At 38.9% G+C, this 17,975-nt stretch overlaps 1 protein-coding gene across 2 annotated transcripts in view; it reads right to left on the bottom strand.

Moving 5' to 3' along the window:
* The window catches only part of LOC126248640 (vacuolar protein sorting-associated protein 41 homolog), a 164,273-nt gene that overhangs the window by 114,013 nt on the left and 32,285 nt on the right, over positions 1 to 17,975 (bottom strand). For both annotated transcript variants that reach the window (XM_049949824.1, XM_049949823.1), the window contains exon 5: positions 5,871 to 6,069. In XM_049949824.1, the coding sequence (XP_049805781.1) occupies positions 5,871 to 6,069 (199 nt within the window). The remainder of the gene's footprint in view (positions 1 to 5,870; positions 6,070 to 17,975) is intronic.

Consider the following 17,975-nt stretch of genomic DNA (forward strand, 5'->3'; position numbering starts at 1 on the left):
ACCAACAAAAACCTATATTGGAAATCATATATTTAAAAAATATTAACATTAAGAATCCTATTTTCTGTGCATTTGTGTCATGTTTTTTTTATTAGTTTGCTGGAAAATATGGAAAGAAAAATGTCCTGTGGTTTTTCTCCCCTCTGGAATGAATAGGCTAAAGGTTCACTGGATACCCAGTCACCTCCAGGAGTCACCTCACTAAGGACACCTATTCTAATCTTGATAATGATCTCACTTCAGTGAGGAAGAGTGTCCACAAGTTTCCTCATGGATGATACATTTAGCTGAAGTCATTCATTGATGATTAGACCTTCTAGAGCTACCAAACTGTGGTGATCTTGACTGCTTTGTTTTCTCCACTGTTCCAAATAGTGCAGGGCATTTTCTATGGCATTAGTATTGGGATATTTACTGTATCAGTTGAGGTGATATGCTGCTGAATGTTCATCAAAGAGGGAATGTATGTGAGCAGCCCTATGAACAAGGCTGTTTTTCACTTTGAAGATGTGAGCATTGACAACATACACATCATGAAAATATAGAGGAAAGGGAAACACTTGGTCACTGATAGTACTTAAATAAACATTCTGGGCGATGTTCATGGTAACCTTGATGAGAGGGTCCAAGTTACAGTATGAAAAACCTCCCCCAAATATCACAGAACCACTTCCAACCTGAACTACACTCCCCATACACTGTGGCTTAAACACCTCACTGGATCATTGGTGCACTCAGTGCCTTTCAGTGTTTGAAAAAGAGGCAAAATCATGACTCATTGGATGACAGCAAATGCCTCCAGCCAGCTACCATCCAGTTTCCGTGCTGTTTGGGCCACTGAAGAAATGCAGATCGTGTGCCACTGTAAGCAACATCCTGTGAGTGAGGTTTGTGACTCCAAATGTCACTGCATGCAATTCCCTTCACAATATTCACTCAGGAACTTGTTCAGATGGACCATCTCTTCACTGACAGTAGCAGTTCCTGTTGGGCAGAAATTGTCACTGACAAGGCGTGACCCTTGTCTCTGGCATCCTGTTACAATAATCAAGGTTTGATTTTAGAAATGTAGTTCCAGTGGGACTACTCTGACAAGCCTTCTTAGTTGTGTAAGTGTCTCTGATCTCTAACAGTAAACACATACTGTTGAGACATTTGTTTTTGTTTCAATTAAGGAATAGGCTCAGAGCCCAATGTTTGTCAATTGTACCCTCACAAAAAGAGATGTTAGATCCCCGGGGCCAGGTTAACATTGCATATTATTCTTATTATATGGTTTCAAGTATTATGACATTATTTCTTAAATACTGATTATTCAAAATATATTTCCACAGGACATTACTGAATGTACAAATATTGAAATTTATAATTGGATGATTTGTTTCTCTCTGTAGCTTGCAATGACATAAAATGCAAGTGGATGAACCAAATTGTTTAACAATCTCTAGAATATAATATTTTTCCCATTATACAGCATGCACTCGCAATTTATCATTGCTGGTGTAAGTGCCAAGTGTAGAACTGATAATCTATACTATTATACACCCCCACACACCCTTGCTCCCTTGTTTTGGTAAATTAAGAGAGAGTATTTGCAGAAAATACATCAATAAGTTATTTAAATTTTGTTCTATCAGTTAATATCTATTGCAATTCAGTTAGTTGCACATTAAGTAGCAAGTTATTTACATACATATATGAGAAACTGTAGTGGACTGAAGAAGGAATCTTTTGTTAATCCATTAATAACTTCTCCTCAGGCAGAAAAATTTACACAATCTACATTTGTACAATGATATGCTACAACTTTCTGCATTCTTTTCATTAATAACAATGTGACAAATCTGTGAACTAACTGCACAAATCATGTTTTTGAAACAAAATTTACTCCTACTGGAATTTATTAAGTATATTACCATTGCTTTGATATGATACCATTCTAGGTTACATCAATTTCTCATAAATTTTACAAAATAATGCTAACAATAAAACACCTGTGTAAATATTGTCATTTCTCCTACCATCTTGTTTACAAAGGATTCAACTTTTTCACAAGTGTGGAAATGATTCTCATGTTGGCTGAACATGTTGCACACACTTGCATTAGCAGCTCTCAGATTTAGCTATTAAGTGTTTACAATGTCGATATCAGTCACAAAATAAGCATTACATTATAATACATGCATTTTATTATCTTAGCCTTAGTTGGATGTTTGGCGATAATTTGGAATATATTATACACTAAACTTAACCTTAATTCTAACACATTAGTGACATTACATTCTGCAGGTAACCATAGACTGCCACCTCACTAACATAATGGAATTTACGTTAAGCTTAGTATGGTAGTGTAATATACAGGGTGATTTTTCCCACCATGTACAAACTCTAGGGATTGATCAGTGAGAGAAGATGGAACAAAAAAGGTCTAATTGACCTTAGATTGTGGTCTAATATGCGCTGTACCATCCAGCCACAGTTACAGTATGTCTGGCTTCCTCATAGAGGATAGTACTGCTCCTCATACATCATGCCCTAGCACCTGCTCTTGCCATAGTAATTGGTAATGTAGTGTCCGATTCACTTCTCTTGCTGTTTCACCTTGTAGTGGATGTGATACACTGTCGGCACACTGGTTCCCTATTCAAATTGGGAGCTGGCCGACACAGTGCCTACTTATGGAAAGGCAAATGACAATGGGCGCCAGGCAGCAAGGTTGTATCAGGAGACCTATCCCCACCGACAACAACCACAGCATACAATGTTTGCAAGAGCGCTTCACTGTTCGTCTGAGACAATTTCGTTTCGGGAAGCAGGAAATCATGAAGGGTGTACCCGAAATGTTTGGACACTAAATTTAGAGGAAAATGTGATTAACACTGTGCAAGGCAACCACTGTGTCAGTATCAGGCATTTGGCCTGCCAGTACAGGGTAAGCTAGATGACAGTGTGGAACATTCTCCATGACAATTGTTACTACCTTAACACTTACAGCGTATGCAGGGTATACTAGCAATGGACTCTCCACATTGTGAGCAGTTTTGTCACTGGTTTCTTCATCAGGCAACCATGATTCCAGGATTTGTGTCAGCCATCCTATTCACAGATGAGGCCATCTTTACATGGAGTGGTATCTTCAACTTTCATAACAGTCATCTGTGGGACAGTATGCAGAACCCCCATGGTTGGTGACAGCGAATCATGAGCATTGGTGCAGCTGGAATGTTTGGGTCGGGATAACTGGCAGATGTACCTAAGGAACCAACCTTTCTTTCAAGTCACCTAGCATGCCAGAACTATCAGCATTTCTTGTGGGTGCCTTTGCCTCCCCTGCTGGAAGAAGCACCATTTATGATTCAAAGGGTTACGTGGCTGCTACATGATGGTGCTTCAGCCCACTTTGCAATTAATGTCTGGACACATCTCAATTGTCTTCCCGGGTAGATGGATTGGACGAGGGGGTCCTGTTGCATGGCTGCTCATTCACCAGATCTCCACCTGTGTGATTTATGGTTATAGGGCCATTTCAAAAGTACCGTATATGCAGAGCCCATTCCAGATGTGGAGACACTGGAGCTGTGAATTCATGCTGTCTTTGACACTGTTCGGACGAAGCCTGGTTGATGTGAATGTGCGAAACAGAACGTGCTATGGCTCTTACATGCCTGCATTGCGACACGTGGAAACCATTTTCAATATATACTGTAACTATGGCTGCATGGCATAGCATGTATTAGACTGCAGTCTCTGTAACAATGTATGATTGAATAAATGGTCTCTAGCATGGAAACCACGCATTTCCAGACATAAGTTCATTAGAACTGATAAAATGACCTGACCTGATAAAATGATTTGTTTGCCTGAAGTTTTGGGACACTGGCGTTATACTTCATTTGCATACAAAAAAGTAAACTGTATTATTTGTCAAGTGGGTAATAATATATCAGCTCTTTTAGAAACTTTGCTGTACCATGATCTTGTGTACAATTGCACGTTTTTTAATTTTAATATGCCTTACTGTCGTATAGTAGTTTAACATTTCCAGTGTCTGTAGGAGTGACTTTCATAAACTCTTTTCATCACAGAAAAATGCAAGTGCAAACTAAACAGTAAGATGCTACAAGAATTCTCATTCATTAAAAGACAGGGTGAGAATGCTGAGTATACAGCGGTGTGTAAATCAGCATTGGACAAGGAGGATGCACTGACATAGTAACTCGCATGAAGTCAAACAAACATGAAGCTGCACTTCAGGTTAACTCTTCAAGATCAAAAACTGATAACTATGTATCGGTGTAGACATCTTCAGACATGGATAAGGAACTTTTGGTGCAAGAAGCCACATTTGCACACAACACAGTGATCTACAACCACAATTTCAAGTCCACGGACTGTACCACTGACATAATTAACTCACTGTGCAGCAACAAGTTCTTGTGATTGAAGATGAAAATCAAATCAGTTATCATGAATGTGATTGCACCATTTGCTGTGGAATAAATGATAACAGAAGCACAGTTTATTTCAGTGATTAGAGATTCTTCCCATCACATGGACTTCAAGCTGATTTCCTTCCACATTTATGCAGTATGTGTTGAACAAAAAAATCTTTCTACGAGTTCCTTGAAGAAGAATACAAGAAACTTTCAGATTGTAGTAAAATTAGACGATTATCTCTTCTAGCAGCTGTTGAATGAGTCATCGACATTTTACAAGTGTTAAAATATCGATTGCTGTCCCTAGATAAGTGTCTTATCATCCTGATGATTTTTTTCAAACATTCACTCTCATTCACTGGTTTTCGGTTCCTTTCAAGGTAGTTAAGTATTTTCTCCAACAATACTTAAGCAATGGAAAAGAAAATGCAATTATAATTGAAGTTGCAGACAAAATAAATGTACTCAACAAATTAAATGCAAGAAAATCCTAAAGACTTTTGTCATCTGTGGTAAAACAGCAGTTATGTGAGTTGGAAACAGAGGGACTAGTGATACTTGATAAGTTTACAGACACCACCCTAGCTTTCTATGATACCTGCACTGAATTTATTCATGAATGGTGGAACCATTTCTGGAAGCTCTTCAGCCAATGGAATGGATCATCCTAAATAAAACCATCTGCTGGATTAGTGTGCAAGAATTCTACAGTTTTGTAAATCCTAGTGCCTTGAACTTCAATGTTGTTGATGCTGAACTTTTTCATGAGTACTGCTGTGTAAGTACATACCTGTGAAGGTAAATTGTTGGACTAGAATATGAAACAAATGTTAGTGTCAGTGAAAGAGGCAGAAAATTTGTAGTCTTTTTCACAATGAGTGAGCGTATCTAAACCATATTAGAAGCTTGATTGAATTTTCACTAGCTGTTCCAGGTTCTAATGAAACTACTGTAAGATGTTTTCAGTAATTAAAGTGATAGAAATCACATTTGTTACAGACACTTGTATGGACTTGTACAATAAACTTCTGCAGCAAATACACACTACTAAGAATACTACTCGAGTACAGGTGAGCCTAAACCTGTACCATCATCTTCAATGCAAAAATATGTAAAATTTGTGTTTATATTTACACTCAAATTGTAAATGCAATACCACTGTTAACTTCACATCCATAGTATGGCAGATAATGTGAAAATAAATTATTATTATTATTAAGCCTATATTGACGGCAATTCTATCATGTCCTCATCTTTACTTATTTTTCCTGAATTTCTGCCCTTTTTTTTGAAAAGTCCTTAATCTGGTTCTGGTTTTGTGTAAATGCAGCATAGTAATAGTTAATCTGCTTTTTTTTCTAGCACACAATTTCTCCTTTATGAAGACAACACTTACAGAAACAACAAAAATTATAGATAGAAAAAAATTCTTACTCTGGGTTCCTTGTCCACTTAATCAAGCCAAGTGAACATTGTCCATACATGTCATAAACTCTGACCCCTATATTACTAGCCCAGGCAACAAATTGGCCATTCCACTTTATATTTTGCACTGTTCCTTCAGCTTCATACAAGACTGTTGTCCTGATACGAGACAGGAATGTTTTTTCATGGAATACTAATCGTTCATCACCTGGAAAGAAAATAATAATAAATACATGACAGATGTGAAGATTACATACGAAACTAGAAAAGCTTGTCAGCATAGTCCAATATATTTTTTTTTTCAAATTAATTTCAATTACACATAACATAACTTGAAATGGTCATAATTCTATCATAACCACAAAATGAGGTTGTTCGTCAAGCACTTCCTACACCTCTTAAATACTAATACCCTACCAAAAACTAGTTGGGTACGGTAATGAATTTCAGCTAACAATAGTGAATACTCCGGTGAAGAATCACAAGAGGAGGGGGTATATTTGGAAAAGGCCATGAGGTACAGGAAGATTCCAGTTAGAGTACATTGTGCTTGGGCAGAGATTCCAAAACCAAATATTGGACTGTAAGGCCTACCCAGGAGCAGATACAGATTCAGATCACAATTTAGGTAGGAATGATGAAGTGTAGGCTGAAGTTTAAGAGACTAGTCAGGAAGAATCAATGCACAAAGAAGTGGGATACGTAAGTACTACAGAATGAAGAGATACACTTATAGTTCTCTGAGGCTACAGATACTGCAATGATGAATAGCTCAGTAGGCAGCTCAGTTGAAAAGGAATGGACACCTCTAAAAAGGGCAATAACAGAAGATAGAAAGGAAAACATAGGTACACAGAAGGTAACTGCAAAGAAACCATTGGTAACAGAAGAATGGAAATGGTGCAAGATGTTAAGACATTCTGAGAAAAATAGGGATAAGCTGTATGGAAGGTGGCTAATATACAAATGTAGACGAACCAAGAGGGAACAGTAAGACTGGAAGACACAGAGCAAAGGCTGTAAGATACGGATGTAGTCTTTCGCCACTACTGTTCAATATACACATCAAACAAGCAGTGATAGAGAGAAAGGTTCAAGAGTGGGATTAAAATTCAAAGTGAAAGGACATCATTCATAAGATTTGCTGATGGCATTGCTATCCTCAGTCAATGTGAATAACAATTACCGGATCTGTTAAATGGAACGAACAGACCAAAAAGTACAGAATATGGATTGAGAGTAAATCAAAGGAAGACAAAAATAATGAGAAGTAGCAGAAATGAGAATAGTGAGAAACTTAAGGTCAGAACTGGGGCTCAAGAAGTAGACAAAGTTAAGGAATTCTGTTACCTAGCAGCAAAATAACTCATGATGGATGGAGCAAGGAGGGCATAATATGCAGACTAGTACTGGCAAAAAGGGTGTTCCTGGCCAAGAGAAGTCTACTAGTACCAAACATAGGCCTTAATTTGTTGAAGAAATCTCTGAGAATGAAAGTTTGGAGCACAGCATTCTACAGTAGTGAAACATGGACTGTGGGAAAACCGGAACAGAAGAGAATTGAAGCATTTGAGATATAGTGCTACAGAAGAATGCTGAAAATTAGGTGTCTGATAAGGTAAGGAGTGAGGGGGTTATTTGCAGAATCAGCAAGGAAAACAATATATGGAAAACACTGACAAGAAGGAGAAGGAGATTCGTGTTTAATATCCTGTTGACAGTGAGGTCATTAGAGAGGGAGCCAAGCTCAGATTAGGGAACATGGAGAAGGAACTCAGATGTACCATTTCAAAGGAAACTTACCGGCATTTGCCTTAAGTGATTTAGGGAACTCACAGCATACCTAAATCAGGATGACTGGACACAGGTTTGAATCGGCAACTTCCCAAATGCAAGTCCAGTGCAGTAGCTCACTTGGTGATAAGTAGGGACAGGATGATATGACATCTGTTGAGATATAATGGAAAAACTGCCATGGGACTAGAGGGAGCTGCTGAAGGCAAAAACTGTAGAGGAAGATAGGGACTGGAATACATCCAGCAAATAATTGAGGACATACGTTGCAATTGCTACTCTGAGATGAAAAGGTTGGCACAGGAGAGGATTCAGGCAGACCACATCAGACTAGTCAGAAGACTGGAGCCTCTAAAGCATTGGAACACTTCACTGATGAAAGAACACACTACCATGTCTAGAGCAAAGGTGGATGATTATAATTGATTCTATGACCAACTCTGCATAGTTAACCATACACGCTTATTAGTAGTTCCTGAAGTCAGGAAAAAGCTACCATTTTCTTTTTGACAGACTAAAATTTTCAAGCTGTAACTAGCGCAGACCCATCTGCAGACAATAACTTCTTGTTTTGTGACTCAGTTCAAATAGTGCAGTAATAAATCCAAAGTTTTATTTTCTGTAATAATGTAATTTGCATACATGTTTAAAACATTTTTGAGCATTTTCTTCAATGAAGAGAGAAGATGTGCCACATGGTTCTCTGCGACGTCAGTTACCTACCATAAGTAAAGCTTCCTATGTTCTAAATGTCTTAAAAATTTCTGTGAATTGTAACTGCTAATGGGCACAGAACTCTCTAGTGAAGTACGACATAATGAAATCATCTGGTTTACTGCTTTATTGAGCGATCGCTGCCAAAGAAATTTTGTAAATTGTGACACAGGGGATTTATTTTGAGTGGAAAGGAATAAAGGTAATGTTTTGAACTGTTTGGAGTTGTGGAAGACAAGGGAGCAATTGCTAACATAGTGCACTTAATAGAAATCACATATGAACTGTAACATTACAGGTCTCCCCCCCCCCCCCCCCCCCAAACCTGTAGTTCCCACATCTGCTATCAAATCACGTTGTGAAAATCTCTCACTATTTCCTTGAGGCAATTACCTAACATTTTCAGGATCATAGATGCTGGAGACTGTTGGAAAGTAGCAACTACTGGTATCTGTATTGGAAAACTCTTCTTGTGGTGACCGCAACTAGGATCTGTGTATGTTCCACTTTGTTGCTGTCTCAAAAGCTGACCAGTAGCCTCATCCCTTCCCCTTTTGAGAACCAAAACAAGCCCTTTCACATAGATGTGGCAATAAAAACTGTGAATATTAGTTATATTCAATAAAAAGTTTTATTTAGATTAAGAATCACAATAATTTTTATAAAAATCTGTACAAAAAATTCAGAATTTCAAGGTAACTAATTTACACTCTTTGGTGCTTGGAATGGCATATTTTAAACTCTCTGCCAGCTTGTCCATCGTAGCTTCTAAAATCTAAAAATTGTTAAAGTCTTGAAAAATGATATTATTCAAATCTTTGTATCTCATGATCTGTTTCATACAATGAAAACAATTTTTAGTTAAGTTATTGAAAGTTTAATTTGGTTTCAAAAAGTTATTTTATAGGCTTTTACTATACAACTCGCCTTTTAACAGGACTTGCAACACTTTGCCAGTGTTGTCAACCAAGGTAAAGTGAAGCAGTGTCATCTATCATGTTGTTGGGTTCAGCACTGTCACTGTCCTTGTCCTTGTCCTCCTCCTCCTCCTCCTCCTCCTCCTCCTCCTCCAAGTCATATGGCACGAGCAGTGACTGTACTTTTATAGGATTTCTCATCTCAAAATTTGATTCTTTTTTTGGCAGTTCATTTCTGGGTTTTCACTCTCATACACTATTAACTGCCCCCCCCCCCCTTTTTTTCCAAGGGCATGAGATTGTCTAAAGGGTCAAATCTGGAGCTGCGTCCTCCCTGGGTTTTAGAGGGAAGCCTCATCAAATGCTTTCCCGGCATTAATTCAATGGATTGTCATTTCTCTCTAGATCCATAAATGCCCCAGTAGCCAGCCAAATTCCTTCATGATTTTTAAATAGGATTGTCTGTCAAACCATTTAAAGCCAAGATTGCATAAAGGCTCCATGAAACTGGAATGTGTATGTTCCGTCTACTCAGCAACTCTAGTGGTATGACGTTCATTAAGGACAACAATGACAAAGGAGAAAGAGAAGACAAAGACGAAGAAGAAGAAGGTGGTTTGTGGTGAAATTTGTGGGGTATTTCACATCATTGTTATTAGAACCCGTACCAAAACATTCAGCATTGAATAATATTAAAATTCACTACCCCAGTTTCAATTACACTACTGGCCATTAAAATTGCTACAGCAAGAAGAAATGCAGATGATAAATGGGTATTCATTGGACAAATATATTATACTAGAACTGACATGTGATTACATTTTCATGCAATTTGGGTGCATAGATCCTGAGAAATCAGTACCCAGAACAACCACCTTTGGCCGTAATAATGGCCTAGATACGCCTGGGCATTGAGTCAAACAGCGCTTGGATGGCATGTACAGGTACAGCTGCCCATGCAGCTTCAACACGATACCACAGTTCATCAAGAGTAGTGACTGGCATATTTTGACGAGCCAGTTGCTCGGCCACCATTGACCAGATGTTTTCAATTGGTGAGAGATCTGGAGAATGTGCTGGCCAGGGCAGCAATCGAACATTTTCTGTATCCAGAAAGGCCCGTACAGGACCTGCAACATGCGGTCATGCATTATCCTGCTGAAATGTAGAGTTTCGAAGGGATTGAATGAAGGGAAGAGCCAGGGGTCGTAACACATCTGAAATGTTACATCGATTGTTCAAAGTGCCGTCAATGTGAACAAGAGGTGTCCGAGACGTGTAACCAATGGCACCCCATACCATCACGCCGGGTGATATGCCAGTATGGCAACGACAAATACATGATTCCAATGTACGTTCACCACGTCACCAAACACGGATGCGACCATCATGATGCTGTAAACAGAACCTGGATTCATCCGAAAAAATGACGTTTTGCCATTCGTGCACCCAGGTTCGTTGTTGAGTACACCATCGCAGGCGCTCCTGTCTGTAATGCAGCGTCAAGGGTAACCGCAGCCATAGTCTTCGAGCTGATAGTCCATTCTGCTGCAAACATCGTAGAGCTGTTCGTGCAGATGGTTGTTGTTTTGCAAACGTCCGTTACAGCCATTCAGATAAGATGTCTGTCATCTCGACTGCTAGTGATACGAGGCCGTTGGGATCCAGCACGGCATTCTGTATGACCCTCCTGAACCCTTTGATTCCATATTCTACTAACAGTCATTGAATCTTGACCCATGAGAGCAGCAATGTCGTGATACGATAAACCACAATCACGATAGGCTACAATCTGACCTCTATCAAAGTCGGAAACATGATGGTACGCATTTCTCCTACTTACACGAGGCATCACAACAACATTTCACCAGGCAACGCCGGTCAACTGCTGTTTGTGTATGAGAAATCGGTTGGAAACTTTCCTCGTGTCAGCACATTGTAGGTGTCGCAACTGGCGCCAACCTTGTGTGAATGCTCTGAAAAGCTAATCATTTGCATCTTCTTCCTGTTGGTTAAATTTCGCATTTGTAGCACATCATCTTCGTGGTGTAGCAATTTGAATGGGCTGTAGTGTAAATTCACACTAAACACCCAGATGTTAATACAGACTTTGATTTAAAGTACAAATACAGCTTACAGAGCAAAATACACCTTACAGAATCAATTCCAAAATAGCCCACTCATATACCACAGAAACAAATTAACAAAATACAAGATGTTTAACTTTTTCCCCCAATATTTGGCAAACTAAGTGTAGGGCTATGTTTAAAAGAATCATCACACAAGTAGAGCAAAACTGCGTAAAAGCCAATTTTTCCACTTCTAGTAATATAAGAACTATAAAGCTTCAATACTAGCACAGTTTTTCAACAAAGACAACAGTTAAAACCCATAAAATACTTTTCAAACTGAGGTAAATTTGTAATAATATGATTGCCAAATGGTTTCATTATGTCAAACAGATGCAAAGTTGTAGCAACATTTTTTTTAATGAAATATTTTAAAACATTCAGAGATTTTATGGATTGTGCTTTTCAATCCCTAAGGTGTGGCAACCTAGTAAGGTTAAAATCAAACTGACAGCCTGATGATGATGATGATGATGATGATGATTTGTGGATTAGGCCACTCAACAGCCAGATTATCTAACCTCACAATATCTCTCTTATTTATTTCGAACACTGCACTCCACCTTCAGATGACAAAAGTTGAAACTCAGATGGCTAAAACGGACACAAAACAGAGTCCTCAGTTAAGACAGCTAAGGAATTCTCATGCCACTGGGGTAAAGTGAAAAAGGCAAATAGAATTCCTTTAGGTCCCACGGGATTTGATAACGCACTGTACAGGATCCTATTGTGATCAGGTGATCAATCACAGGCCTCAATTAGGATCCCAGCACCTATATGGAGAGGGACTAGTTGTACGTTCAAGCACTGCTCCATCAGTCAGGCAAATCACATAAATAAGGTCACAGGAGTGCAAATTGTTGACCACTTCCCACTGAATACTGTATGATAGGGCACTATTTCATAATCACAAATACATTATCTGAAGCCCCAAGTCACGCATCCCACTGGTTGCATTTAATGAGGAAGAGTTGGAAATCATTTAATTCTCAGAAACAGTTAGTATATTAAAAACTAACTCCGGAACAGCCATACATACCTGAGCAAGCCTAACACAACTGGTGTGTGGCAAGCTGCCCACTAATGACTGTTTGGTCTAAATATCCATCCACCCCATCAGTGAGGTTGAGATTATTTTAACAGAGAGTTGTTCCATCCTCACAACCTGGGTGGTTGAGCCAAGCTATCCATTCTCAATGACCCAACATTTCACTGCTGTGGATGCTGCAATGTAACATGCTCAGAGTTTAGAGTTGTAGAGGACCAGGGGTGCCAACCAGCCTTCCCTCCCTTCCATTTAGGAATACTAGGTTTGTCAAACCCAAACCGAGTTCCCCGAGATGCTTGCCATTTGACATAACCCATATGTCAATGTGGCTTATCAAATACCTTAAATTTGATGAGCATTAACCTCTTCCCTCTTTGCTTCAGGAAATGGTGTTGCCATTCTTGACTAGGGTTTCAGTTTGCTTTTCAAGTAATTCATCAGCCCACTATAGTCTTAATGTTATCAGTATTGATTGTTCTCTCTCTCTCTCTCTCTCTCTCTCTCCCTCCCTCTCTCTCTCTCTCTCTCTCTCTCTCTCTCTCTCTCTCTCACACACACACACACACACACACACACACACACACACACACACTGCTACCCAATGGGTTTTTCATCACTAAACACAATCTAGCTAAGATGAACTTGTTTTGTAATCATAATTAATGAGAAAACGCAAGATAATTATCGTTAACTGTTTGCAAAAAAGCTCACTCTCTTCATAAAATTGTTTTCCATTTTTTTTACAAGAAAGAGTGACTCTTGGAGAGGAGGGGGGACTAAGATGAAACTGCTCCGATGTCACTGTCAATAACAGAATTCTCTAGTAATCAGACCAAGAAAATGGTAAAGACTGCATGCACACAGCCAACAGGAAAATGGCATGTCCACAGAATATTTATCCACATGAAATGAAATGTCTGACTGATAAAAGAAGCCCATGTCTACATACATACTCCGCAAGCCACCATATGGTGCACAGCAGAACATAACGTTTACCACAACTAGTAGTTTCCTTTCCTGTTCCACGTGCAGATAGAGTGAAAGAAAAACAACTGTATACATGCTCTGTATGAGCTCTAATTTCTTGTATCTTATCTTCATCGTCCCTACACGAAATTTAAGTAGGCAGCATAGGATCATACTGCAGTTAGCTTCAAAAGCCGGTTCTCTAAACTTTCTCAGTAGTGTTCTTCAAAATAAATGTCTTCTCCCCTCCAGGGCTTCCCACTTGAGCTCTCGAAGCACATCCATGCTGATTGAACCTACAAGTAATAAATCTAGCAGCTCGTCTCTAAATTGCTTTGATGTCTTCTTGCAATCTGATCTGGTGTGGATCCCAAACTCTTGAGCAGTACTCAAGAATAGGTTGCACTAGCATCCTATATGCGGACTCTTTTACAGTTGAATCCCACTTTCTTAAAATTCTCCCAATAAACCGAAGTCAAAAATTTGCCTTCCCCACCACAATTCTCACATGCTCATTCCATTTCATATCACTTTGCAGTGTTATGTCCAGATATTTAAACGATGTAACTGTGTCAAGCTGCACACTACTAATGCGATATCCGAACATTACAGGTTTGTTTTTCCTACTCATCCACATTAACTTACATTTTCCTACATTAAGAGCCATCTGCCATTCATCACACCAACTAGAAATTTTGTCTAGGTCATCTTGTATTGACTTACAGTCACTTATCTTCATCGCCTTCCTATATACCACAGCATCATCAACGAACAACCACACATTGCTACCCACCCTGTCTGCCAGATCATTTATGTATATAGGAAATAGTAACTGCCCTATCACACTTTCCTGGGGCACTCTTGATGTGACCCCTGTCTCTGATGAACACTTACCATCGAGGACAACATATTGGATTCTATTACTTAAGAAGTCTTCAAGTCAGTCACATGTCTGGGAGCCTATTCTGTATGCATGTATCTTTGTTAACAGTCTGCGTGTCGAATGCTTTTTGGAAATCTAGAAATATGGAATCTGCCTGTTGCCCTTCATCCATAGTCCACAGTATATCACGTGAGAAAGAACAACCTGGGTTTTGCACGACTGATGCTTTCTAAAGCCATGCTGATTTGTGAACATGAGATTTTTGGTCTCGAGGAAATTTATGATTTCCAAACTCAGACTATGCTCTAGAATTCTGCAGCAAATTGATGTTAAGGATATTGGTCTACAATTTTGCAGTTACATTCTTTTACCCTTCTTATATACACGAGTCACCTGTGGTTTTCGAGTCACTTGGCACTTTGCACTGGTTGAGAGATTCATGATAAATGCAAACTAAGTAAAGGGCCAGTGACATAGAGTACTCTTTGTAAAAACCGAAATGGGATTCCATCTGGTCCAGGCAACTGATTTGTTTTCAACTCTTCCAGTTGTTTCTCTGCGCCAGGGATGCTTATTACTATGTCATCCACACATAACTCTGTGTTTTTGCCAAATAACAGAACATTTGTACAATTCTCCTGTGTGAATGATTTCTTAAACATGGAATTTAAAGGTTTGGCTTTCCTTTTGCCATCTCTTACTGCCAAACCAGACTAGTCAACAAGTGACTGGATGGAAGCCTTAGACTCGCTTATATATTTTACATAGGAACAGAACTTTTTCGGGTTCTCTGCTGGATCTTTAGCCAAGGCATAATGGTGGTAGCGCATAGATCTTTTCACAGATGCATAATGCTCTACTAATCTTTGCCTGTTGTCATTTGCGTGTCCTCTTTTGAACTGAGAGTGCAACAGCCTTTGCATCCTCAGCATTTTCCGAATTTCGTTATTAAACCATAGTGGGCCTTTTCCGTCCTTAATCCACTTTCTAGGTGCCCAGAGCATGATTTACAACCTGTTTAAACTTTGCCCATAATTCCTCTATGGCCATCAATCTAGAACTAAATGATTGCAGTTCACTGTCTGAGTGAGATGCTAACAACTGCTTGTCTGTTCTCTCTAGCAGACACACTCTTGTAGCCGTGTTGACTGATTTATTAAATTTCGTAAACATAGTAACTATGATGACATTGTTATCACTAATTCCCATCTCTATACTAATGCCACTGATAACATCCAGCCTGTTTGTAGCAACAAGGTCCAAGATACTTACATTGTGTGTGGGCTGCCAAACTAGCTGCTCAAGACATTTTTTGGAAAATGTGTTCAAAAGTACTTCACAAGATGACTGTCTGTGCCCTCTGCAATGAATCCATACACATCTAGCCTATAAAAACCCCATGTGGACTCCACAAGTACTCTGCTACCCAAGTAGCTGCTTACTTTGTGTTAATCATCAATAAATAAATAAAAATTGGTGTCCAATGTTGTAGTTCAACATTACATTACTGTATAATGAATGTGACATCCATACAATTATTTTTGTATTAGTACAACTTGAGTTGGCCTAGCCTGAGGAAGACACATTCTGATGGGAGGTACTGTGAATGTCATGTCATAATTTATGTATACACTTAACGTGCTTCCACCTCAAAGAAAAGAGTGGAAAGCTACTAACTAAGAGTGCTCAATGCTGAATATGAATGCATGCATGAGCGAAGATGTCATTCCTTAAATATAATGTTACTGTGATGGTGTAGCATTGAACTATATCAACAGATCTTTTGAGAATATAAGATAATTTGGGAGAGGGTGAACAGGCAATGCCAGATCGCTGACCTCTTGCAGCTACTGTCAATACCAACACTGCTGACTCAGTACAGTCTTAGATTAAAAATTACAACAGATAGGTGTGCATATACTCCATAAAAGACTACCTTTTAAATAATTAAAATTATTTATAATTTGAAGTAATAAGTGTATTGACACAAAGACTAAAGATATGCATTACTGTGTGTTAGCATGCATACTCCTGCATATGTTATCACTGATAAACAAACTTATGTCCCTCTTCAAAGCTAAGTAGTAAAGAATCACATATACGTGCATATCATTGTGTGCCACACAAAACTGCCCCTGTCTACATCAAAAAGAGCTCACCAGTTTCACATTCTTATTGTAGACATTTGTTGTCTTGTTTTCTCCTCTCTCTCTCTCTCTCTCTCTCTCTCCCCCCCCCCCCCCTTCCCTTCAACCCTTTCTCTCCCTCTTCCCACCTGATTCACCACATCACCTCAGAGTACATCTCTTGATATTATGCAGAACATTCTACGAGTTGGAGTAGATGAGAGAAGTTTCTGCATGGACACATCTCATCTGCTTGAGAGGCACCAGGATTGTTCTAGAGAAGGACTTTGTCCAAAAGCTTAGCAACACTTTCAGTCATGTTTATGATCCTATTGACCATTAAATGTGTCAACTATACAGTGAGTGTTACTTTTACTCCTTCCATTATTTATTTTCCATCAAGGACTTTCCATTAATGCATATTAACAAAATTATGGAAGTCCTCACATAAAATATTGTTTTCTAAGTGGAAGATTAGCAGGATAAAAACACTAAAACTTATCCCCAGATACAGGAGGCTGGATGGCAACCAATATAAAAAATGAGGAGCAGCCAGCCACTCAAATTTTAAAATCTTCTCCCTGACATATAAGGGACATATCACAACTCCTCACAAAATTTTAAAACCTGGCATACAAACAACATTCATTAGAAATATGTAACACTGTTACAAATGTTGCCACGTGTATCACATTCTGGAGGGTCTTCATGATGCAGGAGGAAGCCATAAGTTAAACAGTCATAAGGTAAACCCTATATGAAGATAAGCTATATATGAAGATAAGTATGCCAAGCCTGAATGGTCTGTTTAACTGTCCAGAGTTTACTTTCACTTGTTCCCAGCCACCTTCTTTTCTACTTACACATGACTCCCCTTATCACCAGTGACATAACTGACCACCAGGAGATTTTGAACGATGTCATGGGCTTTTCATTACAAACTTTCTTGGATGCATTGTCTGTGGTGGCATTACCTTGAATTCCGACGTGCCCTGGTAGCCAAAAGACTAACACCTCTTTACCCTGTTTAATTAGAGAAAACAGAGTATCTTGGATGCTCTGGATTATACTGTCTGTTGGGTACATCTCTTGATATACTGGAGAACATTCCTAGAGTTGAAGTAGATGAGAGAAGTTTATCTATGGACACATCTCATCTGCCATCTCAGGATTGTCTATATCTTGGCTTAGAAGAAGCTGAATTCTGCTATTAGGTACATTCTTGGGATGTCGTCTGAGAAAACAGTGGGACAGCTAACTTATGTTCCTTGCTTGGAAATGCCATTATTATAGTAACTGTTTAAAAGACAGAAGAATGTATGCTGATAGATAAAATTTTCCATATTTAATTTATTGTAGACATGAAATTTAAAATTCCTCTTGGCTCTCTTTATCATCCAAGGTGGCTGCTTGCTCCAATACCCATGCGGAACCTTGGTACCTACTACATTGTTCTCTATTACAAGCTGTTTTACCCACATTCCTACGTCTTGTGGTTCACGAAGAGTTCAGAAATAGTCGCTCTGCTGGAGGATAA

The sequence above is a fragment of the Schistocerca nitens genome, chromosome 3 (assembly GCF_023898315.1).
Source record: "Schistocerca nitens isolate TAMUIC-IGC-003100 chromosome 3, iqSchNite1.1, whole genome shotgun sequence".
Taxonomy (NCBI): Eukaryota; Metazoa; Arthropoda; class Insecta; order Orthoptera; family Acrididae; genus Schistocerca; species Schistocerca nitens.